This window comes from Rhinolophus sinicus, chromosome 13 (genome assembly GCF_057876585.1).
Source record: "Rhinolophus sinicus isolate RSI-liver-muscle chromosome 13, RSI-T2T, whole genome shotgun sequence".
NCBI lineage: Eukaryota > Metazoa > Chordata > Mammalia > Chiroptera > Rhinolophidae > Rhinolophus > Rhinolophus sinicus.
The window spans coordinates 59,325,808-59,342,444 of record NC_142513.1 but is presented as its reverse complement, the minus strand read 5'-3'; the positions used below and the strand labels follow the sequence as shown (position 1 = coordinate 59,342,444).

General features: G+C 54.2%; 2 protein-coding genes across 8 annotated transcripts in view; one reads left to right on the top strand and one right to left on the bottom strand.

Annotated features, from left to right (window-relative positions):
• SEMA4B (semaphorin 4B) overlaps positions 1-631 on the bottom strand; it is a 73,774-nt gene extending 73,143 nt beyond the window's left edge. For 5 of the 6 annotated variants that reach the window (XM_019718024.3, XM_019718022.3, XM_088789362.1 and 2 more), the window contains exon 1: positions 492-631. The gene's annotated coding sequence lies outside the window, so the exon portion shown is untranslated. The remainder of the gene's footprint in view (positions 1-491) is intronic. The other variant, XM_019718023.3, reaches the window with a different exon arrangement.
• IDH2 (isocitrate dehydrogenase (NADP(+)) 2) lies at positions 607-16,270 on the top strand. Of its 2 annotated transcripts, none has more exons than XM_074317725.2 (11): positions 607-711; positions 9,056-9,147; positions 10,048-10,213; positions 11,451-11,611; positions 11,695-11,838; positions 12,312-12,448; positions 12,620-12,771; positions 14,190-14,302; positions 14,468-14,565; positions 14,648-14,740; positions 15,207-16,270. In XM_074317725.2, exons 2-11 carry the CDS (start codon positions 9,097-9,099, stop codon positions 15,292-15,294), a joined length of 1,203 nt encoding a protein of 400 aa, XP_074173826.1. In that variant the 5' UTR covers positions 607-711; positions 9,056-9,096; the 3' UTR covers positions 15,295-16,270. The 2 variants fall into 2 exon arrangements, with proteins under 2 accessions (XP_074173826.1, XP_019573604.1); XM_019718045.3 differs by lacking the exon at positions 607-711 and adding an exon at positions 1,167-1,385.
• The last annotated feature ends 367 nt before the right edge of the window (positions 16,271-16,637 follow it).

Here is a 16,637-nt window from a genome sequence, read left to right as displayed (position 1 = left end):
CAACAGAATTGGCAACAGAGTGAAAGGGATAATGGGTCATTCTAGGACACACTGGCCCAAGAACAGGCATTTGACTGAGGCTTCAAATATTGGGGGGGTCCGAAAGAGCCTCCCCTTGGGTTCAGTCTGTTGGATCTCTGGGCCAAAGCAATAGCTTTGCGTGGCTGGGACAGGGTGAAGGAAATTTTGAAGTCAGTAATTCAAGGTCACTTTTCTGGCCGGGCTCCATCTGGCAATGTTGATTGTGAGGCAGTGAAGGGGAAAGCTGGCAACACACAGCTGAAAGAGGTTGCAGAGTATTTGGAATGAATTGTGACTGGGAAAGTGGGGGGCTGGGGTCCGATTTTTCTAAATAAAACCCAGCCCCTGTTTGTGTCTCATTTCAAGAAAATGGGTGTGGAGAGAGAGAGAGAGAGAGACTTTGGTTGTTTATGGCAGAACCAATCAGTACTGTCTTTTCTGTGAAAACAGGCAAAAGTGGAACTGTTTACCTGGGTAGCCGCTGAGTTTATTCAGCCCCAGCTGCATGCTGAGCACCCATCTGGAAGGCGATAAGCACCGGTGGCTGACCTTGAGAACAGCGTGTTCCCCAGAGCCTTTCACAGGCAGGATGTCGCCCAGGTCGCCGGGCAGGCCTGTCCCTGTTCTAATTCCCGCTTCGGACGGGAGGACGCTGGCTGTGACTTCCACGACTAGCAGCTTGACCTCCTGGTGAGACGCAGGGGGGGATTCCAGTCAGTCTGCACGACCCGGGGAGGGGACCGGAGGATCTGAGAACGTACGGAGGCCCGAGGGGCCCATGGTTTTACTTCAGGAGCGCGGGACGCGCACTGGGTTCACGCGCCTTGGGGGTTTGGGTCCAGCAAACTCGAAGGACGCGGGAATGTCCTCAGGCCTTTGGGGTTTAAGCTGGTGTCAGCAGCTGATACCCCGGTTTTAATGGGGCGTCCTGCAGAGGGGGCTCCCCTACCCCTCCAGCTCCGACCCTGGCGCGCGCAGGCCGCGGTGGGTCTCCCCCGCCTCCGGCGCTGGTCCAGCTGGGCTTCCCGCCGCGGGGATGGAAGGGCGGGCTGCGTGCAGGGGCGGGTCCGGCGGGGCCTGGACCCGCCTCATCCCTGCGAGGCCCAATGGGTTGGCGGCCTCGGCAGCCCCGCCCCGGCCGTGCCCGCGCGCCCAGCGCCCAGGTCTGGGCAGCCCGCCGCCAGGCAGCTGGGAGCTGCGGCCGGCGCGCGGATCTCGCCTGCGGGCTCCGTTCCCTCGCCTGCTCGGGATGGCTGGCTACCTGCGGGTCGTACGCTCGCTCGGCAGAGCCTCGGGCCCCGGGCCGGCCTGGGCGCCGGCAGCCCTGACAGGCCCCAACTTGCAGGAGCAGCCGCGGCGCCACTGTGAGTGCCAGAGGGTCCGGGCGGGCGCGCGCCCGGCTCCGCGACGTGGCGGCCTCCGGGCTGGGACTAGGGAGCGCGACCCGGACGCTCGCGGACCGGGGACGGCGGGGTTGGGCACACAAAGAGCTGGGGACGGCCTTGGTCCGCACCCCCCAGCCCCAAGCTTCCAGGCCGCGCCAGGCGTAGGGGTGGGGGACTTGAAGGACGGTGGCAACTGGTGGCCCGGGCGCTGCCAGCCCTGTGGCCTGTGCGGGCGGGAGCTCTGGGCTGCCCCGCGCCCCCAGGTGTAACTATGGAGTTCTCGGGGTGTCCCGGACCAGGAGGGCGTCCTGCTCACCCTGCGACCCTGGCGGGAGACGAGCGAATGAGTGGGGGCCGGAGCACCCCGCGCGCTGTCCCTGCTCAGACAAAGGCTGGAGGGAGGAGGCATCCACTTCCCCTTCCTTTGCAGCCTGGCGCGCTGTAATCCCTTCTCGCTGCCAGGTCCTCGTCAGCTATTTTTGGAGCCTTTTACGCGACAGCTGGAGGAGCGTGCTTTTCATGTTTCTCTTTTGTTTGGACTCCCCCCTTTCTCCTTGTCGCCGCACTGGAGGCTCCATCTTGGGGCCTCTCCTTGGCTTGACCTGCCTTTTCTCGTGGGCCGGTTCCTGCGCTGCTCGGTAGCCCTGCCTGGCTCACCGATGCAGAAACCTGGCAGCTGCGCCAAAATATCACTTTCCCCAATGGTAGTTCACAGCTTCTGTGGTACCTTAGCTCCCGGCTTCGAAGAAAAGACAGCAGTCGGGTTGTAATAAGTGAAAGGTAGCTTGTGTCTCCATGACCCACGCATGTGGCTGGCGTGTGGGCATTACCTGCTCCCTGGCTCTCCATCACCAGCTAGGAAAGGCAGGGAACAATGTAGGTCCCTTGGGCCTGTCTGATGCCTGTTATCACGGAAACCCCTATCCTGACCCGGCCAGGAACCCCTTGCTGTGAGCCAGAAGAGTGAGCAAGAAGGTGGGGACCAGGTGGCCTGGCCTTACTGCCGGTGTAGGTAATCTTTAACTGAGTGTGGGAGCAGCTGACCAGCGCTTGGGCCCCAATGCCCCCCCCCCCCCAAATCTGCCAAGGTCATTTCTGCTTTTGTACTTCTAGGATTTGTCTGTAAGGGGCCAGCCTTGCCACCCCAAGTTTCCAATTTTCCCCCGGTCCCAAACCAAGTTTCCCATAGGCACAGGGCACCTCCTTAAGCAAAATATGGTGGAATGTAGATACATTCTCTAATTCTCCCTTTTATTCCTGCATTGGTGGTAAAAACAACAACAACAACAACAACAACAAGAAACAACAACCCGCCCACACACACATAAACAAGAAAACAAAGCCCCTTTGGGGGCCTGAATATGGGTCACACATAAAAAGTTGCAGGTCTCTCTGGAAGTCCCCAAGTAGGTTGGTTATTAATGGGGAGAACGCCTGGTGTTTGAGTTGGACATGACACTATTCAATTGTGACCTCTGCTACTTTGTTACCTGGCAACACTGCCAGAGACAGAATAGTTGGCATTCCCCTTGATGACAAGGAAAGAGTGTTTTTTGGCTGGAATAATTGCTGCCCAGTTATTCCCACACGTGGCTCTTTCCAGTTTTACAACGCATGGGCCTCCACTGCCTGCTTCTGTGGTTCTGCTAAGCTAGAGTTTGGGGGCGTGAGGGAGAATTACTTATCGAGCCTTCCTTTGCTCCACTCCCAGCCTGGGGACTTCATTTTCTCACCCTGCTCCTTGCCTTTTCAGGTCTTGGTAACTTGCCTGTACTCGCAGTTTCCAGAGCAAATTATTTCATGATTGTTCAAAGTTTTGCGGACCCACTTGTGGAGTTCTTATGTGTTCTCCACTGTTTCAGCCACATCAGATAAGACCACAGTTGCGCCTCAGAGCTGTTTGGGGGGTCGTGTTTGGGCCCAGGTCTCTGGGCAGGCCTGTCATTGAGGCAGGAAAAGCCTCTGGAAAGCCTGGGGCCTGTCCACAAATCCTCTAGGTGAGGTTGAGGCCTCGTGCACTGATTCCTTTCAGGGTATGAGATGCTGGAAACTTCTCTCTGATTCCTGGAAGCCGGGCTTTGTGGCATGCGCTGGATTTTCTACTTCTGTAAACCCAGGTTTAAAATGCCAGCAGATTGCAAATATTAATCCACTATAAACTGTGTGCTTCTCCAGGGCAGGGAGCCCATTGCCTGGCAGAGTTGCCACATTTTTGATGATTTGGTGCAGTGTGACGGTGAGAATGCTCCGGCCTCTGTGGCAATGCATCCTGGGAGGTGGGGGTGGGGGAGAGCACATTTTATCCAAACAAGAGGTGAGGGCAGGGCAGTCCTTAGCACAGACAGAATTGACCGTGACTTGGCATTCATTCATGTTGTCCACAAATATTGTGCTTCTATGTGCCAGGACTGTGCAAGGTGCTAGGCACAGAGCTGAGAAGAAGAGGCAAAGATTTCTGCCCTTCTGGAGCTTCAATTCTAATTTGGGGACAGACGGTAAACAAGATAGAAGTTGGCTAGTGTGATAAATGATAACAGGACAACAGATAAGCAGGGAAGGTGTGCGTGAAAGTTTGGGTAGGGCAGCCGGAAAAGACCTCACTGAATAAAGAGCTGAGGGGACAGAGGACAGAGGCCATTTAGTTATCAAGGGAAGAGGGAAGCGCAGGTGCCAAAGTCATGGCAGAGGAGTGCACCTTTGCCTGCGGGAGAGGCAGAGAGGAAGGCCTGCATGAGGCTGGCTCCGGGTGCACAATGGTGAGTGACAGGAGATGGGCCAGGCCGTGGGGGCCATCGGGGGCTTGCAGGCCACTGGGGAGAACGCTGGCCTTTACTCTGAGTGAAAGTGGAGGCTTTGCAGGGTTTGGAGAGGAGTGTCATGACCTGAGTTACATTTTAACAGAAGCGCTGTTGTCTTCAGGGACCTGGTAGGAGGCCATCGTCATCCTCCGGCGAGGGAATGTTCGTTCGGACCTGGGTGGTGGCCCTAGCGGTGGTGAGAAGTGGTGGGGTGCTGGATATATTCTGAAGGAAGAGCCAGTAGGATTTTTTGATGGTTTGGATGTGAGCGTTGAGAGAAAGAGAGGAGCGAAGCATGACACCAAAGAAAATACTAGTGTCTTCCAGAATTGCTACCCTGCCTTCTGGAGCTTGCAGGAATTGAGGCTGCCTCCTCCCTCCCCCAATTCTGCTGGGCATGCTGGCTGAGAAGCCCCTCTGCTGAGAGCAGCACGCTAGGAATGTGGTGGAAGCAGAAGCAGTTATGGTGGGGGCACCTGTCCTTGCGGGGGTGAGGGGGTGGGGGGGGACCTTGAGCCTTGAGTTTGGAGCTACAGGCCGCTCCTGAAACGGGATGGGTTTTGAATCCTTGCTTCGTGTTGGGTGCTAGAAGCCCCAGATCGGGAGGAGAGTTGGCCTAAAGGGCCTCTTGCAACTAATGTAATTCCACCCCACACTGTGGCCAAGACAGCAGTGTTTGTACGCCGTCTCCTCTGAAGATGTCATGGTGTCCCTTGGAGGCCTTCAGAAGGCCCAGCGCGGTTCCTCGGATTTCAGGAGGCTTGTATCCCAGAGAGGGGCAGACGATGGGTGTCTCCCCCATATTGGCTGAACGGCAAAGTCTCAAACTCCGAAGTTTTGGGGTGCTATGGAGGGTACATGGCAGGCCTGGCATGAAGGGACAGGCTGCCTCAGCCCAGCCCATTTTTGTCATGAGCCATGCAGCTCTGCGTGCCTGCGGGAAGCAACCCATTCTTCAAGAAAGCCTGGATTTTTATGTAAACTCTCCTGTGTGTGTGTGTGTGTGTGACTAGTTTAATTTTTTTAAATTATTTTTTACTTGTTTTTATTGTAAGAAATGCATAACGAACATTTCCATCTTAACCATTTTGAAGTCTGTAATTCAGTCTGCAACCAATATCCAGAGCTTTTTCATCTTGCAAACCTGAAACTCTGTACCCATCAAACAGCAGCTCCCCATCTGCCCCTCCCTCCAGCCCCTGGCAACCACCATTCTACTTTCTGTTTCTATGAATCTGATTCCTCGTAGGTGCCTCATATGATTAGAATCATAAGTATCTGTCTTTTTGTGACTAGCTTGTTTCATTCAGCAGAATGTCCAAAAGTTCATCCATGTTTAGCATGTGACAAGATATTTTTTTAAGGCTGAATAATATTAGTCCATTACACGTACATACTGTCTTAAAATATTCAAGTTAAAATATATTGACCTTTTGAGTAAGGTATAGAAATTGTGAAAAGCTTAGGGGATACAGTTTTTAAATCCTTCCATGTTTGATTCTGCCTGTAATTTATCACAGGAGTTACTTCCCATAAATGTGAATGGCAGTTGGATTAAAAGAGTGTTTGGGAAATGTGGCAATGTTATTTATACAGGTAGATCTTATTGTAAGTCTCCTGGAGATACAAAGGGAGTTGCCATTGTGGGATTTGAAACAAAAAACCAAGCAGGAAAAAGCTATTGAGGTAGGTCTGACATTCTTAAACCATGGAGGTGCTTCTTTTTTATTTTTAGTTTCAAAGCAGGTCTATCCATGATTAAGGTGTGGGGAGCCCAGTCTTGAAAAACTTAGAAATGTGAACATGGTTTAACCTCTAGGAGAAAAGTTTTTCTTAACCTTCCAAAGAGTCCTGTTCTCTTGAAGGTTCATGCCGCATTTAGTTTATCCATTTATCCCTTGGTGGACCCTGGATTGCTCCCCCCTTCTGGTTATTGTGAATGGTGCTGCTTATAAACATGGCTGTACAAGACTCTGCTTTCAGTTCTTTTAGATATGTACCCAGAAGTGGGATTTGTGCATCTTATGGCAATTCTAGTTTGAATTTTTTGAGGAACCTCCACACTGTTTCCCACGGGGGCTGTACCAGTTTACATTCTCACTAGTAGTGCACCAGGGTTCCAATTTCTTCACATCCTCACCAACAGTTGTTGTTTTCTGTGTTTGTTTGTTTGTTTTTACATTAGCCACCCTAATGGGTGTCAGGTGGCATCTCGTGGTTGTGATTTTTCCCTAATGTTGAGTGATGTTTGTGTATTATTGTTTGGAGAAATATCTATTCAAGTCCTTTGCCCATTTATTGATCAGGTTATTTGGTTTTTTGTTGTTGCTGTTACCATCCCCTAATTTTTAAAACTTTGGCCTCCGATTAATATTAAAAAACCAAAAAATACTACCTGCGTCAAACAAAAGGAGTGTCTGCTGCTGTGGTTCACATTGCTGTTCCCAGCTCCTTCGAAAAGTTTGCTTTCAGGGAGGCTGCACTCCTAACCTTGATAAAGATGCTGCTTGCTCTCTCTCTCCCAGTTACCTACAGGTTTTCCCCTCCATACTCACTCCTTGAGGGCAGGCTGAGCCGCTTAGCACCTGGTTGTGAATAAGTGGGCCCTGTGGGCTGAAGGGTTTTTGACACCTGCTGTGCACAGCAGGAAGGGCTGCCTGCTTGTGACCTTGACATTGAAATCCCTCATGGAGGAAGTGTGGTGTCCACAGCCCACAGGCTACCAGCTTGAAGTCCAAAACTTGAGTGGATGGAAGGAGAACTGACTCTGGGTGGTGAACACACAATGGGATTTATAGATGATGTAATACAGAATTGTACACCTGAAATCTATGTAATTTTACTAACAATTGTCACCCCAATAAATTTAAAAAAATAAATAAATAAAAAAAAGAATAAACTAAAAAAAACAAAAACAAAACTTGAGTGGAGCCCACGCTGAGGCTGAAACCTTTAAGACTGGCCCCTAAATGAATCTCTCCTTAGGGGTCCTGAATATATATGGTAGGGTCAATATATTTTTAAAAAACTGGATTAGTTCTCATCAAAGTAACCCATAGGAAATGCTCCTAAAAATTAAGCTAGCTCGGTCATAGCGCAGGAAACTTTTTGCAGGTCCTAAAGCCCGTTCCCTTCAAGCTGTAGACCAGAAAAGGTGAAGGAATTTCATAGCTTAGGTCCAAATACCCTGCTGCATCTTGGGAATAGTGATAGAGCAGTGCCAGCAGCGGCCACCTTGTTCTCTAGGGAGTGAAGTATTCTGAGTCTGTGTTTGCTTTCTGCTTCTCTACAGCTGACCCACAAGGGCATCCAGAGGCTGCAGGGATCCAGGGATCTGTGCTCTGTCCTGTCTCTGACACAAGCCACGCTCCCTGGTCTCATTTTTCTTCTTGAATGATCTCTAAGATTCTTTTCAGATTAAAAACAAAACAAAACAAAATGAAACCAAGAAACCCGACCCGTTTGCATATCTTTGGGAAGTGGGGCATTTCGCTGTACACACTACTCTTTTTTCTTAGCGTCGGGGGTGTCATCCTTGGTCATGGCTGTGGTGTGCGTTCTGGCATGTTTTAAATGTGCACAGGTGGCTATGCGTTTTCAGTTTCAGTTTCTAGGCCTGTTTTTCATGGGCTTCCGTCTTGTTCTGTCAACCATGCAGATGTCACTTCTGATGTTGGTGTTTTGAAGTGTTCCCTCTTCTGTAGTCTGGTGGGGTGGAAGACCCCGAACTGCACCTGTAAGGATGTGTATAACGAGTGAATGGGCTGACGAGGGCTACTGTGGGGACAGGGTGCAGTTCTCAGCTGTCCTATTCCTCCTGGGGGTCAGCAGTGAGTGAGGCTTCTGAAGACGGACGCCCGACGGCAGGTTTTTCGCCAGCTCTGCTGTCACTGCTTCCCCTAGGCTGTGGGCAGAGGAAACTGCAGGTGTGCGGGTGTCCCCATCAGAGGGTCACCACGCTTCGTCCAAGGCAGCCTTCACTGATTGATTGGATGGGCCATTTTCTTGGGTTTTCTTTGGAATTCACTTCCCAGACTGTGGGTTTTTCTCATGAGTCAGACTTTTCTTGAAGAGCCGCCCTGGTTCCTGTTCCCCCTCTGCCCTCGCCCTGGGCCTGGCTCAGCCACTCGCCCAGTCTTCTGACGATGACGCTGTGGCAGGACTGGCTGAGCTGAGGCGGCTCGGACCAGGGCTCCTGAGTTCCGATCCCAGGTGCCCCAAGTGTGGGCTTCTCGTTGTACGAGAGCGAATTCTCCCGTTTTCAAACTGTAACCTCAGCCTCCCTACATTTACAGTGGAGATAATGATAGCCCCTTGGGGAGTGGTTAGAGGAGTGAATGGCATTATGTAAAGGGTGGGGTACACTGTCAGGCACGGAGGAGGTGCTAATACAGTCCCTCCTCACTTCACGCTAGTCAGGTTCTCAGGTGACAGGCGACAGACCAAGTGAGTGACTGGTTGACTTTGAGCGGATGTTGGAAGGACAGGGGTTGGCTCATGGACTGCATGGACTGGACCAGACAGGATTCTGGGCTGCCCTGGGGACTGGGGGGCAGCAGCCCCTGGACAAGGCGGCCTCAGCTGGCTCTGGTTCTGTGTGTTGTCTCCTCTGCCTTCAGATGCCAGGGGAGGAGATCTGACTGGCCAGGCGGGCATCCGTCTGACTGGTCCTCGCTGGCCATACTCAGTGTGTGTGTGTGGGGGGGTCCTGTCCCCGGTACTGGGAGGTGCTCCTGCAGACGGGGAGCTGGGCATCTGGGCCCTGGCTGACCACTGAAGTCCGGCAGGGAGGAGACAGGCTGCCCTACCAATCTCCCAGGGGCGTCACATGCTGTCTGTGCCCTGTCCTAGATGCCGACAAAAGGATCAAGGTGGCCAAGCCGGTGGTGGAGATGGACGGTGATGAGATGACCCGTATTATCTGGCAGTTCATCAAGGAGAAGGTAGTTCCCTCCTGACGTGGGTGGCTTTCCATGCAGCTGGCCAGGCGCAGCATTCTGCCCCAGCACATGTCTCGTAGGCCGCATGGCACCTGCCTGATGCACCTGTCACCTGGTGGGCAGCAGCAGGACTGTTTCTTTCCGTCCCTGCTTCTGTCATGTCCAGACACTCATGGTTCTTGCGCCCCCACTGTCTGTGTCTTGTGCTGGGGCCAAAGCCTGCATGTCTCCCCAGGCTGTGCAGGTTCAAGGCCGATCCTGTATCTCTATCCTGACCCCCTACATCCTGGTATGCTCCTTTGAGGGAGTGAAAAGAGAACAGGGCTGGTGAGCACGGCATCCGTGCACATACTTAGCCTTTTCTTAGCAGTTCAGGGATGTCACCATGAGTCGTGACTGTGGTGCGTGCCGTAGGACAGTGATATGTTTGGGCCACCATGGCACGTGGCTCACAGGGTGGCAGCTTGGCTTCCCCTGGGGTCTGCCTGGCAGAATGCATTGTCCGTGTGGAGACCCCTGTATTGTGTGTGTGTCCACAAGAAGAAGGCTGACAATCGTTGTTCTGAATGGGGAGGAGAGGGAACCCACTGCATAGAGAAATGTAGCTGCCCTTGGAGTTGGGATTCGGTGGCGTGGATGGGCCCTCACAGTGGACACATGGTCTGTGTCAGGGGGCGAGCCCTGTGACAGGCTGCAGCCTGGTTCTCCAGCCTCTCGCTAGAGCCCCCACCTCCTGCCGGCGTTGTCCTGGCCCCATGAGGAACGGCTGCCCTGCCCCTCGTTCCACGGGCCTCCCCTCATCCGCCCTGGCTGAGGGTCCCCTGGACACTGTCCCACGGCCTGTACGTGTCCCTGAGTCATAGTCGTCCGGGCTGATGCCTCGCCCTGCCTGTCTGTCTCCAGCTCATCCTGCCCCACGTGGACGTCCAGCTCAAGTATTTTGACCTGGGGCTCCCACACCGTGACAAGACTGACGACCAGGTCACCATCGACTCCGCATTGGCCACCCAGAAGTACAGTGTGGCTGTCAAGTGTGCCACCATCACCCCTGATGAGGCCCGTGTGGAAGGTGCGGGGGGTGGGGGGCCTGTGAATGCCTGGGCGACAGCAGAGCCCTAGTGGTCCCTGTAGGTGGGGGTCGGGAGGGGCAGTGATGGGGCTGGCCTTGGGTTTCACAGTTAGGGTGTGACAGAACAGGGACCAGAATCCATGTCCCTTGCTCCCAGGCCTGTGGTGCTTCTGCTGTGCTGTGTGGCTCTGGCCAGGGTAGGTGCCCTTGGGAACAGGAAGGAGGGAGAAGCGGCGGAAGCTAGTGCTGACGCTGTCAGGACGGGTAGCCTGGCCCTCTGGCCTCCTGGGCCGTCTCGGGGGCAGGTTTACAGAGAGACCAGGGCCGTCTCTGTCTAGAGGAGGGCTGTGTGGCAGGCCTATATCCTTCAGAGCCTCAGAGGACTCCAAGGGACGTCACTTGTGTCCTGCCACTGCCCCTGCGGCCATGGAGGTCTCAGAGAAGTACCCTTAACTGGTGTGGACTGGCTGCTGGTCCCTGGTTCTGGGGCTGCTCCTAAAGGTTCCACGAAATGGCACCAGTTTGTGGATAAATGGGCCAGGTTTGGAAAGTTCAAGAAAGGGTGGTTTAGCAGTTTGCAGAGGATCAGGGAGCGAGAAGGAAGCATTCAAGACACAGCGCCAAACTCCCCAGGCCTCCTGCTGTCTCTCAGGTTGTACTGACCTTAGGGTATAGGAGTCATGTTAGGGCTAAGCTCTTCTCACAGGTTTTCTTTGATTTTTCCTGGACGCTGGGGTTTATATCTCCCCATTTTATGGACAAGGAAGTCGAGGGTCACCATCTGAGTAACTTGGGGCTGACCCCGCAGTTAGTGGCAGTCTTGGGGTTCGAACCAGAGCATGTGGAGTGAGGCACTGTGCTGCCAGGGTTCCTCAGACTGAGCTTCGTCTGAGTGTGATGTGGGGGTAACAGCTGACAGAGCACTTCCCGTGTGCCAGGCTGTGTCCTAGGTACTCTACGTATGCGCTCCTTTCATCGTCACAGCAACCCAGAAGGCTGGGTATTTTATCAAAAATGTCATCTTAGAGCTCCGTGTATATGACTCACAGCTCAAAGTGGTAGAGCTGGACCTTGAAGCCAGGAAATGTGATTCCGGAGCCCATGCGTGCAGCCTGTAGACTGTTGCTTCCCCAGGATGATTTTTAGGATGCCCGTCTGGCTGTGTTCTTGCTTGGGGTTCAAATTCTGGTTGGAAGGTGGGGGCTGCAGTGGGGCCATTTTCTCTCTGTCCTCCTAGAGTTCAAGCTGAAGAAAATGTGGAAAAGTCCCAATGGAACCATCCGGAACATCCTCGGAGGGACTGTCTTCCGGGAGCCCATCATCTGCAAAAACATCCCCCGCCTTGTCCCTGGATGGACCCAGCCCATCACCATCGGCAGGCACGCCCACGGCGACCAGGTGGGCCACGGCGGGAGTGGGGCTCCGCTGGCCTAGGACCCCCATCTAGAGCCCCTGCCTGAGTCACCTTCTCCTCTTTGCAGTACAAGGCCACAGACTTTGTGGCCGACCGGGCCGGAAAGTTCAAGATGGTCTTCACCCCGAAGGATGGCAGCAGTCCTAAGGAGTGGGAGGTGTACAACTTCCCCGCCGGCGGCGTGGGCATGGGCATGTACAACACCGACGAGGTGAGGCGGCCACGGGAGCCTGAGCTCCTCTGCACCAGCCTGGCCTTCCTGCTCCAGGCTTTACCCGCCCCCCGTTCCCCGCCCCCAGCTTGGCTACCTTATCAGAAAAAAAGCACCTCTTTGCTTATGGTTCCAGCCAAAGGGCCAGGCCTGGGTCACATGACCATGTCTGAGCCAATCACAGAGGCCCCGAGGGAGGAGGCACTCTGATTGGATAAGCCGTGACATACTGTCAACTTAGAGACAGGTTCCACCTCAGCCATATGATGTAAGAATTATGGAGAGGGGGTAGCTTTCCAAAGCAAAGCTGGGGGGCTGCTTCCTCCGAGCAGTTGGGAGAGGGATGCTGGGCCAGCAGAAACAACAGGTGCTCACTCCCCGGTGGCTGGGATAACCCAGACTACCAGAGAGGGTCATGCAGAGGGAAGGGGTCCCTGGGGGACCCTGCCAGGAACCGCTCTTTCTCCCCGCAGTCCATCTCGGGTTTTGCGCACAGCTGCTTCCAGTACGCCATCCAGAAGAAGTGGCCGCTGTACATGAGCACCAAAAACACCATCCTGAAAGCCTACGACGGGCGCTTCAAGGACATTTTCCAGGAGATCTTTGAGAAGTAACCGCCTTTCCCTTCACTGTTTCCCGGGACTCCACAGCCCCTCTCCTGGCCCTCCCCGCCCTCCTCCCCCCAGGGACGTTGCTGTCCCGGTGCCCCTGGCTCAGCTCCGAGTCTCAGGGAGGGCTCCCCCACCTGTCAGCCTCTTGCCATCTCCCCTTTGCCTTCCAGGCACTACAAAACCGACTTCGACAAGAATAAGATCTGGTACGAGCACCGGCTCATTGACGACATGGTGGCTCAGGTCCTCAAGTCTTCAGGCGGCTTCGTGTGGGCCTGCAAGAACTACGACGGAGACGTGCAGTCGGACATCCTGGCGCAGGGTGCGGTGGGCCTGTGGCCGTGGGCTGTCAACCTTCTGTGGCGGGGCAGATTTTCAGACCCTTTTGGTATAAAACTTTTCTAGTGTAGCCGCAGGCCTGGGACTTGCCAACTCATTGCAGGATCCCCTGTGGACAGCAGAGGGCAGGAGCTCCCTGGCATCTGAGTGAGGAAGGGTCACAAATTAGGTTTGGACTGGTGTATTACTAAGGCTGCTGTGAAAGGGATAGGAGGACGCAGGAATTCAAGTTCTAAAGGGCGACGTGTGTCACCCCTGAGGTTCCTGACCAGGAAGGGACCAAGTGACTAAGTTTGGCTCCAGCGGAAACATGGGATTGGGCACATTGGGTGCTCTTTAAATTACAGAAAATTTGTTTTACACAGTAAACTTTTTGGATGTAGGAGAATTCTGGGGAAGACGGTAAACCCCTAGGCCCTCGAGCATCCTGAAAGACCAATTGGATTGTGGTAGAAAGTGTGGGTGAGGCAATTAGACAAGAAACATAAGAAATAGCCCATTTGTGTGGGGAACGGAGCAGGAAAGATGGTGGGGGTAGGCAGCATGTAGCATAGAGTGGAAGGGAAACAGGTGGTGTGAGATGGGTGAGGTCGAGCTCCCGAGAAGAAGAGAATCCCATGTTGTGATGGAAAGGCAGAGGGTCTCGATGGTTTATAAAACTTGGCTTTATTTTGAAAAGTTCAGTGGTGATCCTCTCACTAGAGTAATTCCCATCTAGGCTGGAAGGATGAAAAGCCATAGCAGACAAGAGAAAGCATGAAAGTTACCCCTAAGTATATAAGGAATTGGTGAGTGGGAAGGTGCAGGTGAAAATGAAGAAGGGACCCCCTCCCCCTGGCCCAACAGCAGAAATTCTTGGACGAATAATTTTCCTATAGGAATTGCCCACTTTTTCCTTCTTGGGCCTTTATAATTCTTATTTTGGTGCCATGGGTGCTTTTGAAGCCCAGGAGACCTTAACAACAGAAAAGGTTGACATTGGATGTGGGGAAAATTGGGAATAAATCCCAAAGCTTTTAAGTAGCCGAAAAGAGTGGCAGATAGGGTGATCGCTGTGAAATGCTGGCAGCAGGGTTTATTCTTTCTGCTTGAATATGCCACCTTGTCACGAGGCAGGCTGGCTGGCTGGAACTCTATGGGGTCTTGGTCCCCGGGGGCTACAGGTTCTGTGACACCTGGACGTGGGGACACGGATATATGCTAATAGGCCAATGATAGCCCCCTTCGCGTGTCCCCTACCCTGTGCCAAGCCCTGGAGACCCACAACAAGGGCAGACAACCCAAAACAGTCTCTGTCCTTCCAGTTACTGTTGGGCGTGGGTGGAGACATAAGCTGAGAAGTAGCTCGGCCTGGGTGGTCTGAGAGGCACTGACACAGAGAAGGGTCTTCTCCCTCTTCAGGCTTTGGTTCCCTTGGCTTGATGACGTCTGTGCTGGTCTGCCCGGATGGGAAGACCATCGAGGCTGAGGCTGCTCATGGGACAGTCACCCGCCATTACCGGGAGCACCAGAAGGTGAGTGGAGAGCGTGGCCACAAACGCTCCCCTGGGGCCGAGAGCCCACTGGCCCTGAAGGCTGGCATGGGCCTGGCCCTGTCAGTCTAGGGATGGGTAGCTGCATCCAGGTGGCCCCCTTGTTGTGTGATTGGCTCTTGATTCCCCTGCGACCTGTGCCCCCAGGGCCGGCCAACCAGCACCAACCCCATCGCCAGCATCTTTGCCTGGACGCGTGGCCTGGAGCACCGGGGGAAGCTGGACGGGAACCAGGACCTCATCCGGTGAGCACAGAGGACGGGCCTGAGCGAGCCCGGGGCCCCGACTCTGCACAGCCGTGGTTTCACTCTGCCCCGTCCCCTGCAGGTTTTCCCAGACCCTGGAGAAGGTGTGCGTTCAGACAGTGGAGAGTGGGGCCATGACCAAGGACCTGGCAGGCTGCATCCATGGCCTCAGCAAGTAGGTGGCCTGGGCAGAGGGCAGGGTTGGCCTTCTGGGACCTCCGGGGTGGTAGGAAGGAGCCATGGAGCCTTTTGAAATGCCCCTCCTGAGTCAGCTGAGCTGCCAGGAGCCTCGCGCAGGACAGGTCCACAGCCCTGAGGGGTGGCTCGGGCCAGGCTGCCCAGACCAGGCCTAGTGAGCACGGGTCCCCATCCCTGAGGCTAGCTGCTCAGAGCCTTTTCCACCCACTCCCACACCCACCTCACGGCTTTTCCCAGGAGGGTTTGTACCCAGTTCCCCATTCACCTGGAAAAGAACAGACAGACCTTCCCAGGTTCCTGCTGAACTTGCTGTGGCCTTTGGGCAGTGGGCTGTAGGCAACTTTTGACCTGTAGCCAGGCCGGGCCCCTCCCCACAGGGGCTACCGTTAAGATGCCCCAGCCCGGCCTCTGCCCCTCACATGAGCGGTGTTCTCCCTTGGCAGCGTGAAGCTGAACGAGCACTTCCTGAACACCTCGGATTTCCTGGACACCATCAAGAGCAACCTGGACAAAGCCCTGGGCCAGCAGTAGCAGGATGGGTGTCTGCCCGGCCGCTGTGACACTGGTCCTCTGACACGCAGTGGAGGGTGAGCCTCACGGCCCTCGCCGACAGCCTTTCTAGGGGACATTTTTTATAAGCAAGATGTTTTTAAGTCTCTGCGTTTCCCCTCATGGTGACGTGAGGCAGGAACAGTGTGTTTACCTCAGCCAGTCAGTATGTTTTGCATACTGTAATTTATATCGCCCTTGGAACACACGGTGCCATATTTAGTTACTAAAATCTCTTCTCAAAACCGTCTGCTGTGTTTGTCCCTCAGGGGAAGGAGGCAGCTGGGGCCTAGAGGCAGAGACCCCCCCCCAAAGGGCTGAGGGGCTCCACTAGGGACAGACTGGAGCGTCTGGGGCCACAACAGGCCTCTGTCCCAGGCTCCATCCAGTCAGGGGGCCACCATGAGGGGAGGGGACCGGGCAGCAGGGTGGGCCTCCTTCATTCTATGGGAGCAGTCCGCGGAGCCGCTGCAACTCGGGGCGCAGGCCGGTGGGTTCCCTGGAATTTCCTAGCACGATCCCGTTCCTATATCATGTTCTCCATTTTGGGATCACTTCTCGATAGATTCAGGTTATTTATTTACATGTTTATTTATGTATTTATTTATTTGTTAGTTCTCACCTTCTAAGCATCTCCAGATCTCTTTGCCTTTTGTACTAAAAACAGGCCCCACTCAGCAGCTGCCTCTCTGTCTCTTCTCACGGCGGCCTCGGGCTAGAGACGGAGTGTGAATGGGGTCCCCCATGTAGTCTAGGCCAGTGGGTCCCAGACTTAGATTCATCTTCTCCATTCGTTAGCAAAACTAGAAAAGTAAGGTTATCAAGTTGCTATGAAGTGAAACAGGTCCAATTTAAAGGGCTATCCTTATGCAGGGATATTCTATTTTTTGGTGTGAAAATGTCCTGGGGAAAAGTTGTATTATATTCACTTGATAAAATAAATACGTGGCAACCCTAAGTCCATTTCCCAAATGTTGGGGGGGGACACTCACAGCTCCTGAAACCCATTGGTTGGGAACCTCAATAGCTGTAAGGGGCTGCAGCCTTGCACCCACCCTGGCACCCCCTTCTGTTGGGAGGACTTCTCTTCCTCTGTCCTGGCACTGAGCTCCCTATGCTGTGGGAAAAAAGAGCGGGCATGCTGACTCTGCGAGGCCCAGCTCCTGGGGGGAAGCTCAAGGTTTCCGGCCCCTTCTTGCCCATCGGCAGCAAAGGGCTGGCAGTCCCCCAGAACGCACAGTCATCAAGCCTCGGAAGCCTAGTCTGGCATCGTGAGCTGGCTTCTGTCCTTCTGCCGTTGGTGGGTAGGGAGCTGGCTTCTCGCT